Source organism: Apodemus sylvaticus, chromosome 5, assembly GCF_947179515.1.
Source record: "Apodemus sylvaticus chromosome 5, mApoSyl1.1, whole genome shotgun sequence".
NCBI lineage: Eukaryota > Metazoa > Chordata > Mammalia > Rodentia > Muridae > Apodemus > Apodemus sylvaticus.
In genome coordinates this window covers 164,918,243-164,934,654 of record NC_067476.1, presented here as the reverse complement: position 1 = coordinate 164,934,654, position 16,412 = coordinate 164,918,243, and the positions used below count along the sequence as shown (strand labels likewise).

General features: G+C 50.1%; 2 protein-coding genes across 10 annotated transcripts; one reads left to right on the top strand and one right to left on the bottom strand.

Moving 5' to 3' along the window:
* Rgs19 (regulator of G protein signaling 19) lies at window positions 1-5,772 on the top strand. 8 transcript variants are annotated; one of them, XM_052184647.1, is made up of 6 exons: window positions 5-87; window positions 2,398-2,503; window positions 2,644-2,765; window positions 4,304-4,378; window positions 4,469-4,703; window positions 4,785-5,772. In XM_052184647.1, the coding sequence occupies exons 2-6, from the start codon at window positions 2,474-2,476 to the stop codon at window positions 4,971-4,973; spliced, it is 651 nt and encodes a 216-aa protein (XP_052040607.1). In that variant the 5' UTR covers window positions 5-87; window positions 2,398-2,473; the 3' UTR covers window positions 4,974-5,772. The 8 variants fall into 8 exon arrangements, with proteins under 8 accessions (XP_052040606.1, XP_052040607.1, XP_052040604.1 ...); XM_052184644.1 differs by lacking the exon at window positions 5-87 and adding an exon at window positions 184-282; XM_052184639.1 differs by lacking the exon at window positions 5-87 and adding an exon at window positions 193-606.
* A 406-nt stretch (window positions 5,773-6,178) lies between these two features.
* On the bottom strand, window positions 6,179-14,479 carry Tcea2 (transcription elongation factor A2). 2 transcript variants are annotated; one of them, XM_052184630.1, is made up of 10 exons: window positions 14,314-14,479; window positions 11,004-11,066; window positions 10,629-10,734; window positions 9,756-9,846; window positions 8,379-8,509; window positions 8,049-8,105; window positions 7,538-7,692; window positions 7,315-7,461; window positions 6,555-6,626; window positions 6,179-6,360 (listed from the first exon to the last, which is right to left on the bottom strand). In XM_052184630.1, exons 1-10 carry the CDS (start codon window positions 14,380-14,382, stop codon window positions 6,352-6,354), a joined length of 900 nt encoding a protein of 299 aa, XP_052040590.1. In that variant the 5' UTR covers window positions 14,383-14,479; the 3' UTR covers window positions 6,179-6,351. The 2 variants fall into 2 exon arrangements, with proteins under 2 accessions (XP_052040590.1, XP_052040591.1); XM_052184631.1 differs by having other exon boundaries at window positions 14,389-14,479.
* Between the last annotated feature and the right edge of the window lie 1,933 nt (window positions 14,480-16,412).

Here is a 16,412-nt window from a genome sequence, read left to right as displayed (position 1 = left end):
CCGCGGAGGCGCCTGCGCACTGCGCCCCCTCCCCGGCGACCAGCGGGACTTCGGAGCGCGCGGGCGGCGTGATTCGGGGACAGGGCGGTGAGTGCGGCGCTGGACCGTGGACGGGCCCCGGCGATATAGATGCCGGCTCTGTTCCCGGACTTCAGTGACCGGTCCACGTGGATCCGGGTCGCAGTAGGACCGGAGCCCACCCTTTGCGTGTGGGGGAGGGAGAGCCGCAGCAAGGTTCCCCTTTTTCTTCAGCTCAGAGCGTTGAGAAGTGATTGCTCAAAGGTGGGGGCCGGAAGAACCCAGGTTTCCGTGTCTCCTGCCCGCTAGCCTGGTGGGGAGGGGCCAGACGAGACTCCCGATCTGCCACCTTACACACCCTTCGAGTTGAGTCCGCTAGTCAGTTGGCCCGGCGAGCCATAAGGGTGAATGCTGCATCCTCGGCCCCACGAGCAGGACTCCGTGAGCCTTTCTACCTCAAGTGTGCCCGGGAGTACGTCTTGCTGTCTGACTTAAATCCTTACTGCTTTAGAGCACGCCCCTTCGGCAGCCAGGGTGGGGCCCAGACCGAACCTGGCCCTCCCGCCCCCATCTGCCTTTAGGTCGCTGGTGAGTTGGGCGCCATGGCGAATTCCTTAAGAAAGGGGTGGGGGCGTCAGAGACTGCAAGAGGGACCGCGAAGAAGAGACCAGCCCTCCAGACAACCCCACCTGCAGAAAAGCAGGAACTGGGTGGGGGCCTATCATTCCACAGGTGGGCTTGGGCAGCTGTTCGCCATGGTGAGAGGCCTGGCCTGCCATGGAGGTATAGGTAGGACAATGACAGTGTTGGATGGAAGTGGTAATGGATCCCATCAGCCCTCCTCCATAAGGTTAAGACTTTTTTTTTTCTGGAATTTATTTTTTTGGTCTGGGTGGGCTTGGTGCTTCTGTGAAACACCACTGACATCCGTTCACCAGGGAGCTTTTGTCCCCAGAGATCAGATTTGCTGATTCTGGCCTCTTAGCATAGACTTGGGAAGCCAAGACCTGGGAAGCTTGGGGGAGGAAAGGAGCCCTTCAATAGTTGGATGTGGGGCAGGATAACCCTGATTCAAACTCTAGGCTTTCCTTGCCAAGAAAAGATGCAGTAGTGAAGAGCACCCTGGATGACATGGGTGGTCCCAACTGACCTTTGATGGATGCAGGGAGCTAGGACCAGAGCCTGCAGCTAAAAAAAGGGCAGAGCACCCAGCAGTGCACCCACTGGATCACAGTATCCAGGCCCCATGTTCAGTCAGCTGATTGGAGATGGACCCTATGAGGGATGATGACTTTGGAGAACATAGAGACCTCAAGCTACTACACTCCTTTTCTCTAGAAACTCAACCGCAGCAAAGAACAACCCAAGCTACTTATGTGTCCTGATTTGCTTGCTTGGAAACTTGGGAACCCTCCATCTTAAAAAGCCTCGGGTGGTGAAGCTGCCCATTATACAGAGATCAGACAGAAACAGGATTAAAAGGCATCTTCTGAATGAAGGGCTACAGGAGGGTGAAATTCATTGAGAAAATGTGAGCTTCAGACTGATGAGAGGAAGGTGGATAAAGCGAGGGCTTAAAGCCTGAATGGCCTCCACCTGGACAGAAGTGGGCACAGGCTGAGAGAGGAAGCATTCAAAACTGCCACCAAGGTGCTGATTGGATATTGTCCGGGGACTTGAAGTCAGCTTTCAGTGGCCTAAGAGATTCCTAGAACCCCTTTGAAGGTATGGTCCAACATCAAGAATGATAAGCCATATGAAATTCCACTGAAGAGCATGGGGTTCCAGTTAAGCAGTTTTTCCTCCTACAGTGCCACACCAGCTTCTGTAGCTAGCACTCCCAGCTTCTGTATCCTAGGGAGATAGTTGGAAACCAGGGTGAAAGTGGGAGTGTCTGAGGCAGCTGAGGACCAAAGAAAGAATGTTCCCTGAGTACACACCTCTCATCAGTGCATACCCCATTTCTCTCACGTTCTGAGTCCCAGTCAGGTACCCAATACCTAGCGCCCTGCATTCATCTGGGTAGCATCTCTACCCATCTCCTTACAGGAAGGGAGTAGTCAGAATATCTGACACCCTCCATACCAGTTTGTAGCTCCAGTCCCCTTGGGAGGGGCCAGGAGCCGGAAATCAAGAAAGAGGAACCCAAGTTTCCGGCTTCTCAGGGACTGAACATATAGGAGTGTCTTAGAACCTTCTGTGGAAGACCCAGCTGCAGTAGCCCTGTCACTGACTCAGGTATCCCCACATGGTGTATGTAAGTAATCAGGCTTGGGGTAGAAGGCTGGGGCAGAGTTCTGACCAGGCCCTGAGGTGGATGCAGAGGTTACAAGATGGGCCAGCATCACAGGCCCTCAGTCAGAATTCCAACTTTCTTAGATCTTCCAGGATCCTATGCTGCAGTGAGGGTCCAGAGCTGGCACCACAGAATCTGGGTAACCCCCTCCACTCACCCATGCCCACCCCACATGAGGCTGAGAAACAGGTAGGCACTCCCTACCTCTAATTGGGTTCCTGGACACATGGGGTTTTCAGGATATAACCTTGGGGACATAGGCAGTTGGGCAGAGACAAAGGGTCCAGTGAATTCTAGAGTGGAGGTTGAGGCAGCCCTCTCTTCCTCAGCACACAGGGCCAGAGGAGGCAGACAGGCCTCCCTCGATGTCCAGTCATGATGCAGCCCCCTCAGGACCTCCCAGTCGAAATCCCTGCTGCTTATGCTGGTGCTGCTGCTGTAGCTGTTCCTGGTATGTGAACCTTGGGGATACAGCTTACCCTGGGAAGACTTCAGGGTATTTGGGAAGGGGTACAGGCTCATGGGAAGCAAAACCAGAATATGTAGGCCTGGGGGTACACGGTTCATGAAGCACAGACAGGGGTATGTAGTCCTAGGAGCAGCTCATACAGGAGAAGTACAGAAGCATTGAAGCGTGTGGGGCTGGGGTGGGGTGGCATTTAGGGCTCATTCCTGGTCCTGTTCCCTAGACCCTCTAGAGGCTTCCAAGAAACTATTGAGCCCTGCTACAGTATCACCCTGCCCCGAGATTGCTGGGCTTTGTTGGCTGGTGGTAGTACCCAGATCCTCTAGGGGGCTTTGTATGGTTCTTAAATGTTATGTGTATGAGTATTTGAATATGTCTGTGTACTGTAAACATACCTGGTGCCTGACAAGCCAGAAGGTGTTGAAACTGAAATTACAAATAGTTGAGAGCCAATATGTGGGTCCTGAGAATAGAGCCTCTCTAGTGTGTCTGTACATGTCTGGTCCTAGGTCCTGAACCCTGCTTATGGAAGATCAGCGAATGCTCTTAAACACTGAGCAATCTCTCCAGCCCTTCTTGTACCTAGTGTGCTAGAGGGTATATTATATTGCAAGAGCAAACAAGTGACAATCATATGGTGTCCATGCACTCACCATATACCTGTTTATACCACTGAGAGCTGCCCAGATCCTAGACTGTGTGCAGTAGGGACACATTTGAGAAGAGATTTAGATAAGGGAACAGCTGGCCCTAGGGAGAAAGGTATTTGAGATTTGGGGATGTCTAATGGCAGAAATATAGAAGATGGTAGAAGTTTTACCATCTTACAGCAATCTGGCCCTACACAGACCGAGGGACCCAAAGTGGAATCTGTTAAACAGTAAGCTACCAGGACTGTGTTTAGGCAAGATACAAGGAATAAAATGTGAATACGTAGAGCTTATTGAAAGCTTGAGCTGTGTTGTTGCTGAGAAGCCAGGCCTAGTGGGAACTGAATTCTCTCCATAACTTTGGGAACAAGATGTACATTGTGCCTGCTGAGCATAGACTAACAGGGAGAAGCTTCCCTTGGAAGCAGGGTTCATGATCCAGGACCAGACACATACAGACACACTAGAGAGGTTCTTACCCTACATCAGCCAATGAGTCATATTGTTGATATTAGGTCTGCAGTGTGGATTTTCCAGTGGCCTCAGGAATGAGCTGGAACTAGGTTGAGGAGTATAGCTCTACCTACCCAAAGAGAGGGAGGGGTATCAGGAATCTGCAGAGTCCAAGTGCTGACCAGGAAAGAGGGCAGTGGTAACCAGAACAGCAATCTGCATAAGCCACTCCAGTGGGGGCAGTGGTGGGGGATAGGACAAAAGGATGTGATGAAGGCTCACTCTAGGAGCTTCCTTCCTTGTAACAGACTTACTGGTGCTAGGTACCCACATGCCAAAGCATGTACTACATACATGTAGCCACAGTAGTGAGTAGAGAACCCAACTGCAAAAGATAGAGCCACTTTACTTTGCCACTAGGAACCAAGAACGGCAACGAGCCTGGCAGGTTTCTCGGGAAAGCAAGCTGCAACCCCTCCCCAACTGTGAAGTCTGGTGAGTATGGCCACCGTTGTGTAGGCATGCATGTATGTGTACTTGTGTGCATGTCTCAGGCCTGACATGGTCCGGCCCTAATGCCTGCAGCACTCCACCAAGCCCTGAGGAAGTACAGAGCTGGGCACAGTCCTTTGACAAGTTGATGCATAGCCCCACGGGCCGCAGTGTATTCCGGGCATTCCTGCGCACAGAATACAGTGAAGAGAACATGCTCTTCTGGCTGGCTTGTGAGGAGTTGAAAGCAGAGGCCAACCAACATGTGGTGGATGAGAAGGCGCGACTTATCTATGAGGACTACGTATCCATCCTGTCCCCCAAGGAGGTGGGCCAGATGCAGGGATGAGTGGGGGTGACCTGGGAAGGGCACTGCCCCTCCCCCCTGACCTTGGTGCCTGCCACACAGGTAAGCCTGGACTCCCGTGTGCGAGAAGGCATCAATAGGAAGATGCAAGAGCCATCGCCACACACATTTGATGATGCACAGCTGCAGATCTACACCCTCATGCACCGGGACTCCTACCCTCGCTTCCTTACCTCCCCCACCTACCGTTCTCTATTACTCCAGGGAGCCCCACAGTCCTCTGAGGCCTAGGCCATTTGTCACACAGATGTTCTACTCCCATGGGCAGCCTAGGGGCTAGCCCTGTCCCAGTTGGATGGAAATAGACTCAGTCCCAGTGGCAACTGCAATGTTCTGCTCTGTTCTAGCCCTGCTCCTACTGGAGGTTCTCCTAGATGGTGCCTCAGACCACCACCACCCAGTCATGTGCCCAAGAGATGTTCTCATGGAGAACACCCTTTATGCCAACAGGAAAACTGTTAACCTATAACTGTCAGAACCAGTTATAGGACCTCAGAGTCAGACTCAAATGAGGAGCCCATTTTATATTTTATATATTAACTTTAAAGTTGGGAATATATCCTTACTGTATGTTTTATCAAAAGAGTGAGAAAGGTGAGAGAGAGAGAGAGAGAGAGAGAGAGAGAGAGAGACCTTTCACATGTGTGTATTCCTCTACACTCCAAAAACATGATATAGTACTCTGTATTTTTAAAAAACAGAAGCCTCTGTTTATCCCACAATTGGGGTAGGAGGTTGGAAAAAAGGATCATCTATCCAGACTCTACCTTGTGCACTGTCCCACAGCAGTGGCCTGAGTAGATGACTATTGTAGGCCCTGCCCAAGGTATGGCTTTAGGAACTGGCCTCATCTCTACAGTGGGTCAGCATCTGACAAAGGCTTGAGATGTAGCTGGAGATTATCCAAAACCCAGTACTTGATGAAATGTCTTCACAGAGGCTGATTGGAACAAAGCTGATAGTATGGTCTTTCCAAAGAAGCACAGTGTCATCTTAATCCTACAGGTCCAATAAAGCAAAGCACCTACTACTTTGTTCCTCCAAGTTATTGGAAGCTTCAGCAATCTGAAGCTAGAATTGACTTGAGCTCAGAGACCATCATTTCCCATGGGTAAGCCAAGTAAAGGACAAAGCAAAACATCCTGAAAGGACACCAGGTCCTTAGGCTGCCTGGTGAGAATGGGTGAACACTGGGAAAGTTCCTGCACCAGCCCACGCAGCCAGCATGGTGGTACATATACAAGCATTAGCAATATTCTTCTAGAATCATATGAACAAGTAATCTCTCCAAACATTAGACAAGCTCTTGTCTATAATACTGTCTCATCACAGCTTAGCTCAAGTGTTGTCTGAGCCCAAGGAGGATAGATCTACAGCAGTGGAAGAACAGGACCCAGCTGAAGCCTGTGTTTAGCCCATTAGGAGCAAGGCCAGAGGAAGGCAAAAAAAAATCATTTAATAATGAGGGAAAGAGGGCAAAAAGGCACACACCAGGCAGACTGGAACAGGGCATGCCACCTTCAGGGTATCTCCAGAGAAGTTGTGTCCACCAAGAACATTGCAGGAGGGACAGTGTTAGCCATGGCCAGCGCTACATCAGTACAAGGGCTCAGCAGAACTGAAGGAAGGTAGAGAAATGTTTAGCCAAGGCCCCACATGACCCCCTAGGGCAGAAATAGGATAGGCTCCATCCCAGACTCCCACTGTGGCTAGCTGGGTATAGTTCTTCCCCCCCCCCCAGCATCCTCCCACCCCCGTTCCTACTTCAGGCCTAATATGCATCGAGACAGGACTCTGGGCCCACCCACCTACCTTCCATCGATTCCCACACTCGTTGCAGACAACATAGGTGGTCATGGGCTCATCGGAGCTACGGGTCTGCACCTGTATGGTGGGTGGTTGAATCCCTGGTTTTGCTGCCCTGGTCTAGGCACTACTGGTCTTATACCCCCCTGATGGCTACTGATGATTTGAAACTGCTCAGTGACCTACCTCAACCTTCTAGAACTAGACCTATGGAGTAGGTGGATTATCATAACAGAGGCCTTTGTGACCCTGAACAATTGTCCTCAGTAGAGTCTAGAATGTTGGATAAGTGCAGGATTCCCAACAGAAGGGTCTATAAAGTAAAAGGATTAGCAGAGATGCCAGTAGCCTTGGCTATATTGGAGACCCAATAGCAAACATTATCATACAGGGCCTGAGCTGCTCTATCCCACAGGTCCAGCCCTCTGCAGCCTATTGCAGATGATGGCAGTTTCCACAAGCCCTGGAGCTGTCTACCAGAGAGAGCCTCTTAATTTAGTCCCCTCTTCCCAAGCCCCCAATGTCCCTTGGAGTCCACATAGCCTTCCCAGAGTACCTCAGCTTCCACCTCCATAGCAGGATCTGAAGGTCTCATAGCTTCTGACAAACAGCATATTACACTTGTGTTCCCTCCATGCTGGGCATGGTCAAGTCACCTAGCCTTGACACAGAGCCTCAGACCAAAAGTAGGGACATAGGTGGTATCCAAGAAGAGGATGAGTGTACCCTGAGGATCCTAGACAAGGAAGAGAGAGTGGACCCCAACCTGCGTGTAGGTGCAGTTCTTCTTCCTGCACTTGTTGCAGGTGAACAGGTCAGTCTGTGTGCCACCTGTACGGGCCATCTGGTGCTCACGGATGGCCTCCTTGGTCATGGCCTTGCGGATCTCCTTTAGCTCGTCACTGGCCATCTCCTGATAAAAAGGGTGAAGTATTCGGCCTACAGCTCTGCAGAAAACAGTCTGCCCCAGCCCTTCCAGAGGAGCTCACCTCTGATGTCATCACAGCTATCTGCTGGGGTGTAATGGTACCACACAACACATTCCTCCGTAGGCCAGGATTCTTGGCATCTTTCAGGTTAGAGATTCGGCTCCGAACACGGTTCTTATACTTCATGTCAGTGTTTCCCACATCCAGGAAGATGCGTGCAAGTATTTAAGGACCCATCTGAAGTTTCTGAGCTCCTCCCCCTCCTGGGAGTCATATGGGAAATGTTCTTCCCAGGTTCATGGAGATGAGTCTATCCACTCAAGACCTGTGGTGGATCCGAGGGCCTATAGTGTACTGCCTTCTCTAGGCCCATTCCTGTTTGAGACCCAGATCTATCTAGTAGGTAGTCAAACCCCTTAACCCATTTATGGCCCAGGAAAGATCAAGGGACCACCTAGCAAGAGCACTGGGTAACCTACCAGTTGTGTCGAATAGCTACAAGAGAAGCACAACTCAGTGGACTATAGACTGTCAGAAGCCCTTGACCCTATATATCCTGTACAAAGGATATACTCCTCGATCTGAGATGACAGATGCTCACAGTTCACACCAACGGCCACGTGGTCATCTGTAAAAGGGAACCTTCATTTGTTTCCCCCACTGTCTTTTTCCATTTGCCATCCCTCTACTTGCACAGAACCCTAGAAGCTAAATAGGACACTTGCAGTCCTGGGAGACAGTTCCCAAGATACAGATGTTATGGTGACCCCAAAAACCTTACCCTCTTTGCTAGGTCACAGTGAGTTAAAAAGAAAAGTTGCCTCTCCAGCAAGCAAGCTCTGAAGTAGGCAGAAGCCCAGGCCACCTAGTGGGTCAAAAATCCAGACCTTGTAATACTCACGGTCAGTTTGCAGGGCCAAAGTCAGCATCTCACGGCATTTGTTTCGTACAGCATCACAGGTGATGGGCACTTGGGGAAATGTGGTGATCCTTGGTGTGGATGGGGTCCTAGGTGGGTCTGGCTTCTTGCAGCTAGAGAGATAAAGCCTGCTGGGCTCAGACTGAACCTGCTGAGCTCCAGTAGCTGATGATACCTGGGCAGTCCTCTAACCTTTCCTAGGCCACAGGTGATCCCCAGAAAAGCAAATGTGAATACCATGCTGACCTCCAAAGTCCATTTGCTCTATCCTGACAGACCTCCAACTAGGCCCAACAATTTCATCTATCATTAGTTCAGCAGGAATGTTATGTCCTCATCAGATCAAAGTATTGGCTAAAAGATCTACAGTGAGTCATAGATTACTCCCTAAGTGGATGCCAGCTCCTCAACATTCAGTGTCTGAGCAACACTCCATGGTCAAAATGGGATGAAATATTCTTGCTACCTCCAGAGTGCTTCCCAAGAGGCCCAAGATATGGGCCATGCTGTGAATACCTCTCTACTAATGGCAGAACCAGGCAGATAATTCTAGTTGCCTAGAGTAAAGATGAGGTGGGAGGTCACCCAAAGTCAAGGCTTAATGTCACAGGTGACCCCACTGAACACAAATGAAACTGAGCAAGGATTTCCTCAGGTCTGGGCCAAACACAAGACTTGCCCAAAATTCATGCTGTGCCACCAGACCCTTTCCTCATACTACCTCTGGAAATCAGCAGCATCAGGTGACTTTCTAAAGCAAAATCAACTGTACTAGTGAGCTTAGGATATAGCATATCAGGAATGCTACACTAGAGTCTAGAGCTTAGCCTGTAATGGCCTCAGCCCAGCCTCTGCTCAAAGAAGTCTCTCATCATAGTCTGTTACTACTAGTGCTCCTAGTCTCCATGGTAACAGGGCTGCCCTGACTACCTTTAAAGCAAAGGTGTTGCCACAGGAACATGGAGAGTGGAGATAAGAGCTGGGCTCACCTCTAGCTCCGGATAGCATTTACATAAAGGGGCCCATTCACCAGTCCTGGTAAGTAGCAAAAAGACAGGATTTGAGGAAAATAGGCAAGGGGGCCTGGGGCTTGGCCAGCTCTGTTGGATAGGAGCTCCTTAATGAATGTCTCAGTGATGCCAGTGACAGGCAGACACAGTCAGACATCTCAGATGGGCAAGAAGGAAACTGAACAGTGGGATAGTATCCAGCATGAGACTGACAAACCTTGTAAATCACACCCGGAGAGGGACCTTCCCTCAGGGCAGTAACCAGGCAAATGGACACCAGCCTCCTTTTCCCACTGAGGAAACTGAGTCAAGAGGCATAAATTTATGTACCTGCCTTCAGGTATGCTACCTGAGATCCGTAGTCCCTGAGGCATCCTTTGAGGATGATGTAGGCAAAGGTGTGCCCCTCCCTTGATCCCTGGATTTGCCATCAGAAACATCTGCCATTATCAGAAAACAGATGGTGTAGACTGGTCAGGAGCAGGTAGCCAGGTGAGGGCCTACCCTTGGCCTGGCCATTATCCTTTTTGCTTAAAGCTGTTTGACAGGCAAGGTGCCAGGAGGCTACCAGACCTTCCTACTGGTCCCCAGCAAGTCCACCAGCCACTTTAGGACCCACCCTCCCCAAGCAAACTGCTGTGGGGGCCATGAAGGCCCAAACGGGCCAAAATCTAAGCACATGCCTCACACAAGGCTCTTCTGAAAACATGGGCAGAGCTTTGCCCAAAGCCTGAACTAGGGACCAGGGCATGTGACTTGTAAAGCGGGACAGGCTCTTGGTTGTCTCACAGAAGTAGACAGAACCCAGGAAAGCTGCCTTCCTAATCAATAGGACCATCTCTGCTGCCCAGCTGTCCACTAACAACTGTCCCAGAAACAGTTGCTGTCTGCCTAGCTAACCTCTGGCATAGGTAGCAGTCCCATCTTCTCCTTCAGCTGGAGAATCTTGCCTGGACCTCCTTTTGTGTTGGCCTCCTGCAGCTTGAAAACCTCCTCTGCAGCATATACCCTTGTCTCAATGATTATGCCTCTCAAGCCATCACCTCCCCATCACAGCAGATGGCATCCATCTTCCATCTTCATCCACTTCCAGCCCAGGGATAGGTACTTTCTGATCTATGTCTGTCATATCCCACTACATATAGTTTCAATCAGGATAGCAGAGCCAGCACTCTATGCTGTGCTGACCGGTAGGAGCTGCTCTTTACATTCTAAGACTCACCCAAGAGTTTCTTCCAGGACTTGATGAGGGACTTGGCAAGTGCAATGAGCTCCTCGTCTGAACTCTGCTTCCGCAGAGCATTGACAGACATCCCAACACGGGTGGACTGCAAGGCAAGTGGCCTGAGTCAGAGGTGGTAGGGGCCTGTTTCAGAGGCAGATCCTCACCAATTATTCTTGGCTCCCACAGTAAAGAGTTGGGGAATGGGCAGGAACAGAAAACATCTTTCCCAATGGCTATTTGGGACCCAGGGCACCTACCTCCCACCTCCCTGATCACCATCCTCTCCTTAGAACAGTTGTTTGTGCCAATTAAGCCATGTGGGAGTTAATATAGGGAGCCCCTATATTAATAATATAGGGAGTTAGAGCTTACCTGGAGCAAGTGCAGTGTAATAGGCATATTCTTCAGCTCCCGCAGCAAATCCATGGCTCCCTCCTAGAAGGAAAAAGGACTTTAAACTTCAGTGGATGCTGAGTAGTGGCAGTGCATGTTTTTATCCCAGGATTTAGGATGCAGAGGCTGGTGAATCCCTGAGTTCAAGGCCAGTCTGGCCTACAGAGTGAGTTCCAGGACTATACAGAGAACACTAGTGGGGGGAGGTAGTGGATAATCCCACCTCTTCATGATCATATGGAGGACAATTTACATGTCAGAAAGAAGCCACTCCTCTACCCTGAGATTTCCAGAGCACTGCATACTTGTTCCTACATCACCATGGGCTTTTTACTGCTCTGGCCATAGGGCAGGGATAGAGGCAAACAGCTCAACAGCTCTGTCCTCAAAGATCAGGTGGTCTCTCACCCTGCATCTATGGTGATCTCCAGACATCATGGTAACTAACCAGAGGAGGACACTGAACAAAAACTACTAGAGAAAATAAATAAATAAATAAAAAGCCCCAGTTCCTGCTCAACATGAAAGGACACTCAGAAGTATAACTCAGGTTCTTTTTTTTTTTTTTTTTGATTTGTTTGGTTGTTTTGTTTTGTTTTTTGTTTTGTTTTGTTTTGTTTTGTTTTGTTTTGTTTTTCGAGACAGGGTTTCTCTATATAGCCCTGACTGTCCTGGAACTCACTCTGTAGACCAGGCTGGCCTCGAACTCAGAAATCTGCCTGTCTCTGCCTCCAAGAGTGCTGGGATTAGCAGGCATGCCCCACCACTGCCCGACTTAACTCAGGTTCTTTAACCTTAGTCCATCTATGCCATGGTGGTAGAGCAGCTTCTCCTCAAAGTTCCTACCTATCAGTGTAGCACTACTTCTGAGTATTGTAACAGACAACCTTGGTTGCCTTCCTCTGCCTTGGCTTTTCTTCAGCATCTACAGACAGGCTGCACCTCCAGAGTAGGCATGCTCTTTCTGTTCCTACTTTAAATCCCTAAACTCTCAGGAATTTCTACTCCAGCCACAGATTTGCAAAGTAACAACACCAAAGCCAACAAGGTTTATCAGAAGCACAATTATTGCTAATTGAAAACTACCAGGAGCTGGAGAGATGGCTCAGCAGTTAAGAGCACTGGCTGCTCTTCTGAAGGTCCAGAGTTCAATTCCCAGCAACCACATGGTGGCTCACAACCATCCGTAATGAGATCTGACGCCCTCTTCTGGTGTGTCTGAAGACAGCTACAGTGTACTTACATATAATAATAGATAAATCTTTGGGCAGGAGCGAGCAGGGCGGGTGCAAATAGAGGTCCTGAGTTCAATTCCCAGCAACCACATGATGGCTCACAGCTACAGTGTATTCATATACATAAAATAAATAAATAGAATCTTAAAAAAAAAAAAAAAGAAAGAAAAGAAAACTACCAAACCTGGTGAGTCTCAGCTACTTAGGAGGCTGGGGCAGGAGGATCAAAAGTTCAAAGCTTACCTGAGTTTCAGGGTGAATTCAAGAATAGCATAAGCATCCTAATGAGACCTTTTCTTAAAACAAAGTTAAGAGAAGACCATGTAGACATAGCTCTGATAAAGTACTTGCTTGGCAAGTTAAGGCCCTGGGTTCAATACCTAGTATCAAAGGGGAGGGCAGGTGAGATGACTCAGCAGGTAAAGGTGCTTGCCAACAAGCTGTACAACCTAAGTTCAATCTCCAGGTCCCAAATGGTGAAAGGAGATAACCAATTTCCAGGGGTTGTCCTCATACTTAAACATATACCACAATAACAAATGTAAAATAAATTTAAATATTCAAAGGGAAGTTTTTCTTAAAGTCAGCACCTACAAGTCCCATAGTCCCACTTTTTATCTCTTTTTCAAACTGGCCACCCTCCTCCTCCTAGGTATTGTAACAGACAACCCTGATTTTCTTCCTCTGCCCAAGCTCTGTTCTTTGAACCTCAAGGGTACACAGGCTCCTCTTGTTCCTACCTTAAATCTTCCACTCTGCCTAAGGCAGCTCTTCTCTCTACCACTACTAGGTTTTTATTCAAACACCTCCTTCCTACAACTGAGACAGACTCTTCTTCTAACACCCAACACTATTGTGTTTGCTGTCCTCCAAGTTGCCACTATGAGCTCATTTGTCTTTACATGCCACAAAGGCAGAGAAAACCCACCCAGCTGTTCAACCTTCCTTACTAGTGGTGGAGACTGGGGCTGACCCTTCTGCTCAGGCTGCAGCCTTGTTTCATGGCCCTAAGGCAGGCTGTATACCAATGAGCCCTGAGGTGGCTGACTTTCCTAAGACCTTATCCTTGGAGCCTGGGGCACACATTCACAACAGCCCTGCACTCCCACAAAGAAAACCCAAACAAACCACCAGCTGTTCCCTAGGAGCCTCTCAGGTTACCTTCTCAACTGTACAGTCCTGTGGCCTTCCATCCTTACTGGGCCTCCCTACGATTCCCACCCTATCTCTGCCACCCTCAGTTCAAAGTTTGTCATTTGTGTTTTAACACCCTTACCGGAAAGAAGCATCAGCAGGCCTCTGCAGCCCAGGTGATTGCAAAGTGGGTTCTATTTCCAGTGTATAGGTATATGTGGGAACTTAACCTGCTTCCTGCTTTAGACCCCATCCCTGCAACCCCCAGAGCAATCCTGCTTATCCCCAAAAGCTGTCCTGCAGCCTTCTACTTCAAGCACAGTCCTAAGGAGGCTGTACAGTCTCACGACTCAGCCACTATCTGGGCTGCCCTAGGAGCGGGGCTGCGGATGCTCTGGAGTCACTCAGTCCCTTCCCACCCACGGAGGCAAGATGCAGGTGCCATCATCCCCTAAGGATGCTCCTGAAAGGCTACGCAGGTAATCATGGTCGGAAGGCAGACTGGACTGCCAAGCCCACACTGGCCAGGGGCCAGGCAAGGGGCAGTCAGTCTCCTCGGGTCTCAACTCCATAGGCTCAACTCGGAATCTCTACTGTCTGCCCAAACCGACTTGCTGTTGCCTGAGGCCTGACTAAGCAGGGGAAAATTTATTAGAGAAACCTGGTTCTGAAGGGTGGGGGCAGACAAGGGAGACAACGGCTGGGCCAAGAACGCCCGAGGCCACCGCTGGGCGACGAGAAGAGGGTAGCTCTCGGTCAGCGTGGCGTCCTTTGCGAAGCCGCAGTCCCAGGACAGGGTGGAGGGCGGGCATGGGCAAGGGGTCTCAACTGACTGGGCTAGGTATTATTCTGCCCGAGGGTAGGTTCAGACGGTCTCCGCGGAGCGGGGCCCCAGGGTCCTGGCGGCCCGCGCCCCTCACCGCGTTCTTCCTGGTCACCATTTTGTCCAGCCTCCGGGCGATACGAGCAATCTCCTCCTCCTTGCCCATCACTACCTCGGTGGCGGCGGGTTGCGCCGGTTGCGCCGCCCGGCCCGACCTCAGCCGCCGCCGCCTAGATCCGCGGTACAAACCTCCGCCTGGAGGCCGCGTGCAACTCAATTTAAAAAAAAAAAAAAAGAGTCTCCGCCCCCGAGACCACAACTCCCAGACGACTGCGCGGCCTGCGGCCCTCTGGAAAAGGTAGTTCCGTAGGTAACTCCGCGGGACCACGGCACCCACGTGCCCAGCGAATGCCAGGGAGAAGGTGGGCCTAGAGGAGGGAGGAGTGCAACCCTACTGCGCTCGGGTCTTTGACTCAACCCATCTAAACTGCTTACCCTGGCGGCCCATCGCACCTGCACCTTCACTAATCCACTCAGGCCGTCTCCACTTCCTAGAGCCTCTCAGTTCACTTCACACACTTCTCTTGGTACCAAGAGAGTTTGGGGGCTTTCTTGCCTCTGCGCAGGTGGCCCGGGACTCTAAAACGGTTTCTCCGCAAGAATTCAGGCTTTAGCCAGGCAATGGAGGCTCATGCCTTTTAAATCGCAGCACTCGAGAGGCAGTTAGGCAGATCCCAGTGAGTTCAAGGTCAGCCTGTTCTACAGATCTAGTTCCAGTACAGCCAGAGCTACACAGAGAAACCCTGTCTCGGGGGAAAAAACAAAAATCAAAAACAAAACTATTCAGGTTCTGAAGTCAACCTAACAGGATATAAATCCTAAATTCTGCACATTGCTTTATGTCTCAGTCTCAACCTGTGAAGTGACAATGACAGAGGCCGCTTTCAGGATCATCCGATTCACATTTTACACGGAGAACAGGGCAAGGTGCTGAGGCAATCAGGTACTAAGGCAGCACCTCAGAAAGACCATAACCATGCCCAGGAAAGGGAGAAAGGTACTTTGGTCTTCTTCTGTTCTATAGATAGTGGCAGGTGTGCTTGTATCAAAAGTCATTGAGTTTTTTGTACCCAGGAGGCCAGAGTGCAAATGACATATACAAAATGGCATTGAGCTGACCATTTTAATCAGTTATGACATCTTTACCATAAGGAAAAGGCATGGAATTTCTTGAAGGTAACAACAAAGCTTTTCCAGAGGTGTAGTGATGGCTAAACACAGCTCTCTAGTTTCATACCACCTCTGATTCTACCCTTTACTGGGAACTGGGCCCTTGTGAAGGGGCTTAAAAGGGGAGAGTATAGGGGGTTAGGGGAGTGTGGCTAGGCGGCATGGGGGAAGGTGTCCAGGTGGGCCCTTGCCTGGGCACCTCTGCCCCTGAGGGACCACACACACACAGGCATAGTATAGAGTTTATTCAGAGTAGGGCATGGGAGTTAGTGGGGGGGGGGAGAGAGAGAGAGAGAGAGAGAGAGAGAGAGAGAGAGAATAGAGAAAGTGGAGGAGGCCAGCCATGACCACGTGGAGGGGGGACGAGCCCAAGGGGCAGAGAGGTGAGAGAATGTGGGAGAGCGGAGAGCAAAGAGAGAGAGGAGGGGCAAGTAGCCCCTCTTATAGTGGGCCAGATCTCTGGGGCAGGGCATACCTGGCTATTGCCAGGTAGGTATAGGGTGGAGCTTAGACAGAACATCAACACCTTGCTCTAAGCTAAACCCAACCAAGCAAAGGTAACCCTGTGTTTGAGTACTGAGTTAATGTTTGCAGGACCCTACCACAGCACAGGCAGTAAGAAATCTACAGGGCCTTCGGTCAAGCTGTGTTTGGCTAATGACTGACCCCATCAAAGGATTGAGTTCTGGCTGGTCCCAGTGATGAGCAACAGCAGCCTGTAGGTGGCAGGAGCCACCCACAGACCTGCTCAAGAACAGAATATTTCCTGGGGAAAAAAATCCAGTAGATCACCAGCAGGGGAGCTATGATCACAAAGAAGCCAGATCAAAGATGGTGTTCAATCCTGAGGGTTCCTCACTTGTGGGGTTGGTACTCACCAGCCAGGTATTTCCACATTTCAGCCTTAGAAAATTCCAACCTTAGAAAGCTCAGTTGGTAGTGTTTGTTTAGTACGTAGGAAGACCT